The following is a 6,000-nucleotide window of genomic DNA, read 5'->3' as shown; positions in this document are numbered from 1 at the left end:
CTTAATTAAGACGGTCAGTAACAAGTAAACAATCAGATTTGGAAAGTCCGGTTCAATTTCTCGACCGAAGGAGTCAGCGAGACAGTTTGCGCAGTCTTTTTTTTTCTCAGGGAAATCCAGGACTTCCGTCTTTGAACAGAGAGAGGTCGTGTTATGGCAGCCTTGATCCCTATCACCTTCATCTGTCACGTGAAAACAAGCAGAACTGAGCACTCATTAAAGCAGTTTCATTCCTGTGGGCTTAATGTTTTTTATTGGAGTCAGATGGACAAATGGACTTAATTTCAAGTTTATAATCATTTGGGGAAAATGCAGAGAGAAGATATGAACAACTGGAAATATCTGTACTCCTTTTTTTTTCTTTGACATGTGAATAATATAATTGGCATGACATTCAGTAAATAAAGCTTGTTTTCAATAGTTCTGATAAACTGATGTCCCTTTGAGCGTAATTTGAGTGTCAAGTTGACTATTTCAAATGTGTACTCTACAGAATCATCTGTTTGCAGTTTATACAGTGTATATCCTCAGCTAAGGGCAGTCTGTTCTTGTCAAGAAGAAATATTATCGTCAGAAACATTTTTCTCTTTGATGCTATTATTTATGTCGCGGATTCTATTTGAGGAAGAAGTCACTATTCTCTTTACCCTTCCTCTTGTCTCCACCATCTCTGCAGATGCCCTCTCGCTTTGGCACTGCGGTGCGAATCTTCATCACCACCCTCTTTGCCGCGGTGGTGCTCTTTGCCATCCTGCTGGCGTATGTGACTGGTTACCAGTTCATCCACACCGAACAGCACCACCTGTCCTTCGGCCTTTACGGAGCCATCCTGTCCCTGCACCTCCTCTTGCAGAGCCTGTTCGCCTACCTGGAGCATCGGCAGATGCGGGGGCCATCCCGACCTCAGCACCTGCGCCGCTCTGTTGCCCTCTGCATCGCCGCTTACCAGGAAGACCCGGACTACCTGCGCAAGTGCCTGCGCAGCGTCCGCCGCATTTCCTTCCCCGGCCTGAAGGTGGTGCTGGTGGTCGACGGGAACAGGCCGGAGGACGCTTACATGATGGAAATCTTCCAGGAGGTGCTGGGTGGGGCCGACCAGGCCGGCAGCGTGGTTTGGAAGGGGAACTACCACAGCGACGGAGGAGGGGGCGTAGCCGGCAGGAAGGGTTCGCTGCATGCTGAAGAGGCAGCCCGGGTGGCAAGGGTGGTTCGTAGCCGTCGCTACTCTTGCATCATGCAGGAGTGGGGTGGGAAGAGGGAAGTGATGTACACGGCTTTCAAAGCACTCGGCGACTCTGTAGACTACGTACAGGTGAGTATCACCCTCCACTTCCTTTCTGTCATATGTGTTCCCAAAGCCAAAGACTCAAAACAAGGAACATTAAGCTGATATTTTGGCATATGTGGAGGTTGGTGCTAAAATGGCTAAAATGAAGCTATAGTTCCATTCTTCAGATTCCATTTCAGAGTTTTGAAGGTCTTTGATTCGTTGATGGAGCACTGAGAATGGGATAAACACTAGGAGATGACTTGAAATTCGTGCTCACTCAAGGATATTGTTTAAACTTCAGAATTCCATATCCACTTATGTGTGCCATCTGCATCCTTGTCAGTGGGGTTTCAGCAGTGTAAAAGGTCAAAGATCTCGCTCATAGTTGCTGCATCACCTGCAGTTACGAACACACCTGTGTGCTTTCAACTGCCTGTAATTGCCCCTGCACAAAGTTTGATTGACGGCTGCTGAAAACACAGGGAACCTTGAAACATCTGCTGGCCAATTGTTACTTCACATATGTGAAAGACGATCTCAGCTTTGACAGTCTGAACATCTGAACCCATATTTGAAAGAAACTGAAACCTCTAATTATTAAAGTGAGAAAGATTCAGATCTTAGTGAGCTTTGCTAAATGGAGATCTCTGAGGTAATGTTGAAAAAAAAAAGTGAGTTCCACATAATTAACTTATTTTACTGGTGCATAAATATCACTGTTTGTCTTACTTCATATACCCAGAGCTGATTGTGTGACTTTCCAGGAAGTTCCTGTGCACTTTGACTGTGGCTTGTCTTTGTGTGCTCATGCAGGTGTGTGACTCCGACACAGTTCTGGATCCTGCATGCACCATTGAGATGCTGAAGATTCTAGAGGAGGATCCAACAGTGGGTGGAGTAGGAGGTGATGTGCAGGTGAAAAGTTACCTGTCAAACCATCAATGTCATGATATACTTTTATATATGGTTTCAAAAATCTTTTGTGTTTGTTCAATGCACCCAAGTGACAGACCATCAACAAACTGAACCTTCTCTGTCCTGCTTTCAGATCCTGAACAAATATGACTCATGGATTTCGTTCCTGAGTAGCGTCCGTTACTGGATGGCCTTCAACGTGGAACGGGCCTGTCAGTCCTACTTTGGCTGTGTACAGTGCATCAGTGGCCCACTGGGGATGTACCGGAACTCTCTATTACAACAGTTCCTGGAACCCTGGTACCACCAGACCTTCCTCGGGAGCAAGTGCAGCTTTGGAGACGACAGACACCTCACTAACCGCGTCCTCAGCTTCGGCTACAAGACCAAATTCACGGCACGCTCGCAGTGCCAGACGGAGACGCCAACGCGCTACCTGCGCTGGCTCAACCAGCAGACACGTTGGAGTAAGTCCTACTTCCGGGAATGGCTTTACAATGCCCTGTGGTTCCACAAACACAGCCTATGGATGACTTACGAATCGGTGGTCACCGGGTTTTTCCCCTTCTTCCTCGTCGCCACCGTGATCCACTTGTTCTATCGCGGACGGTTGTGGAACATTCTCCTGTTCTTGTTGACAGTTCAGCTGGTCGGCATGGTGAAGGCCACCTACGCTTGCTTCCTGCGAGGCAGCCTGGTCATGATCTTCATGTCCCTTTACTCACTACTCTACATGTCCAGCCTGCTGCCTGCCAAGATATTCGCCCTGTTGACTATTAACAAGGCGGGCTGGGGCACGTCGGGGAGGAGGAAGATCGTGGTGAACTTCATTGGGGCTGTGCCCGTGACTATTTGGGCAGCTATACTCCTGGGGGGCGTGGCTTACACCATCTACTGTGAGACACAGGAGCCATTCAGTGAAACAGAGAAGGCTCTGCTCATAGCCGGAGCGATCCTCTACGCTTGCTATTGGCTCATCCTCCTGGTACTCTATTTGGCCATAGTTGCCAAAAGGTGCAACAAGAGAGAGGAGCAGTACCATCTGCCCTATGCCGAGGCCTAAAATTGCCTCCCTTTGATCCCTACTTCACTAATGGTGCTGCTGGACAAGCTATCTGAGGTGCATCTTTCATGGCCCTTTGTCTGGTGCTACACTCCTGGTGCTTAAAGGTACATGAGGGGTGGTGTGATAGGGTTATGGGATGAATGTCCTCTGGAGTCCTGCTATACAAGGCTGAGGCCAAGTTTGAATGATCTCAATCAGAGGACATGTTTCTCAGGCTGGGCAGCGTTCTTATTCTATCCTTTTAGGTGGGCACTGTGCTGTCATTAATACAGAGCACATGAAAAAGGAGAGATTTTTTTTTTAACTGAGGTGGTGGCTGAAGCATTAAGGGGTTAAGAGGTTAAGAGGTTCTGGGATAAGAGTGACACAGGTTCTTTCTGTGCTAAGAAAATTCCTGATCTGTTCAGTACTTAAGTGAAATAATAATACTACTTTAATTACAGGCCATAGGCCACAAACGCTCCTTCTCTATTTGGGGGGTGAGATCGGTGCTTGGATATTTTTGACACGGCGAGATAGAGTTACTCCCAGAGCTTAGTCTTACTTTCTTACTTTTTTTTAAATTTATCATAGTGAAACACACACTGGACTTTCACCTGTCTGACGCCGCTCTGGAGAGACTGGACTCAAGACAGATACTGAGTGTATTTAGGAGTCCACAATTTGTCAAGACAATCTAGTTTTATCGTCTGGTGCAGGTGCCACCTTTTTATGTACTAATTTTATATAAAGACAGTATGATGGCTTAAATAAAGCCCAGACTGGAATAATTGCCAAGTGATATCTGACAAAGATAGGTATTGGTTACCTATCTGATGTGTTCTGTAAAACACTGCATGAAAGTATAACACTCTCACGGTGGCAGGTAAGGCATATAAAACATCTTCCTTTACATTTTATGTTTAAATGTGAAGTGGACAACCAAAGAAGACTAGAAAGTATTTTTTAATAATATTTAATAATTTATCATTTGTGCAATATTATTTAAATTTCACATCAAGAATGGTACCAGACATTTAAAGGTGTCTAGAAAAAGACTAGCATTGCCATACTGTTCTCTAATGACACACACGCATAGGAGTAAAATCAAAATTCAGAAAATAGAAATAGATTTTTTTTTAAAAGATTAATATGATTCTTTCGTCGAGGGAGAAAAAACTACATGAGTCATTTCACAAATTTGCCGTTTGTGTTTGTATTCGAAGTGGTGGAAAGTTCCACTCTGAAGTCATTCATAGCGTTTTATTCTCTGAAAGCATTTGACATCAAAAGGTGATTGTGTAACATGAAACTTGAAAAGCAAACAAGGCACACAGAACTGTTTGTTTACAGGCTTTGTTCAACAGTTCGAGTGGAATCTTCAAAGGTTATTGATGGTAGAATTCAGCTATGAAAATGAATCCGTAGTTTTTGTTTCCAACTTTTTTTTTTTTCTTCATTCTTCTATCCTGAGAAACTAGTTGGTCTTTTAATATATTTGTCCTTCTTTTCTTTGGGAGATAATTTATCTCATACATGGACTCCATAAAACCGACTCGTTATAAAGGCAGTTCGCTTCTTTTTTAATATTTACCGGCCTTTAGAAAACTCTTTTTTTTTTTTTTTTTTTACGGTGTTTTGCTATTTATTGTGCCCCACAGTCGACAGATTCATACATTCAGTATGACTGTGACCGTACCGTCTGGGTCGTGTTAGGCAGGGGCCAGCGGAAAAGGGAAATGGTTTCTCTGATTTCCACAGATTCATTCCTGAATCGACTCCTTTAAGCAGTCTGGTGCCAAATAGATGGAATTTTTTTCTGTCACACCTTTCCATGGATGCTGAGGCCCCTCCTCTTCCATCCCTTAAACACACACACACACACACACACACACACACACACACAGCTCAGGCTGTCTGGAAACCTAGAACACTGGGACCAGTGTGTTAAGTGTGTACATGTACTAATCTCAGCTCCAATCCTTGTGAGCTGTTTCAGTGCAGGCCTGTACAGTCATTCTTCCTGTCCTACATACACGTAAGAGAAACCAACACTGAATTACAGCACTCTTAAGAGTTCTCTCATGTTTAGATCTGACACAGGCGTGATGTAACGGGAATGTCGAAGGCTTAACGCGGTTATGAAGAGATGACAAACGATATTATTTACGTTTGGGACTGCAGTGAGGCAAATACAATATGTCTGTGAACTAAAGGGATTCTCTGTGATTAATGTTCAGTCTAGCAGAACATTTGCTATAGGTCTCTGTTCCATTACTGTGCATTTTGTTTAGCTAGCAGTGCCTGTGGTCTCCTGTTAGCAGATCAGCAGTTTTAAATATCCACCCCCAGTTAACTGTGTGATTTTTTTTTTTTCTTCTGCTGAATATCTGAAATGAAAGTCAGTTCAGTCGTGCTGCAGTAAAAAACACCACATGTTCAAATTGTTTGTAGAGGTATAAGTGATATTTTCAGGTGTTCATGATGCAGAATTTTAAAACATATCGAAAATGGAAAGTTAGGTTGTAATTATCATCTCTGACCTTCTGTTATCACTGGTCACATCTCCTCCCTCTATTCTGTCCTCAAATTCAACATCTTCTAAACTGTTGGAGGGCCTTTTTGATGTGTCTGTGATCAGTAGCAGTGCAGCTGAAATAGAATAAGGGATATGAAAGGAATCAAGTGGACGGTACCCGTGTTCTCTGCTTAGATTCCTGATGTGTTTCCTCAGGGATACCAAGGCTTGTTTTCCAAGGGCTTTGGAAAC

At 44.0% G+C, this 6,000-nt stretch overlaps 1 protein-coding gene across 1 annotated transcript; it reads left to right on the top strand.

The window, feature by feature from the left end:
* The first annotated feature begins 676 nt into the window (after positions 1-676).
* Positions 677-3,248, top strand: has3 (hyaluronan synthase 3). The gene is made up of 3 exons (XM_030790788.1): positions 677-1,312; positions 2,084-2,185; positions 2,319-3,248. Exons 1-3 carry the CDS (start codon positions 677-679, stop codon positions 3,246-3,248), a joined length of 1,668 nt encoding a protein of 555 aa, XP_030646648.1.
* Positions 3,249-6,000: the final 2,752 nt, after the last annotated feature.

The sequence above is a fragment of the Chanos chanos genome, chromosome 13 (genome assembly GCF_902362185.1).
Source record: "Chanos chanos chromosome 13, fChaCha1.1, whole genome shotgun sequence".
Lineage (NCBI taxonomy): Eukaryota > Metazoa > Chordata > Actinopteri > Gonorynchiformes > Chanidae > Chanos > Chanos chanos.
This window is presented reverse-complemented; position numbering and strand designations above follow the sequence as displayed.

Bases quoted from the DNA above. Each gene is read 5' to 3' on its own strand.
- has3 (XM_030790788.1), top strand. From the start codon at position 677: ATGCCCTCTCGCTTTGGCACTGCGGTGCGAATCTTCATCACCACCCTC. The intron at 1,313-2,083 runs GTGAGTATCACC...GTGCTCATGCAG, and splicing joins ACTCTGTAGACTACGTACAG to GTGTGTGACTCCGACACAGT. The intron at 2,186-2,318 runs GTGAAAAGTTAC...TCCTGCTTTCAG, and splicing joins GAGTAGGAGGTGATGTGCAG to ATCCTGAACAAATATGACTC.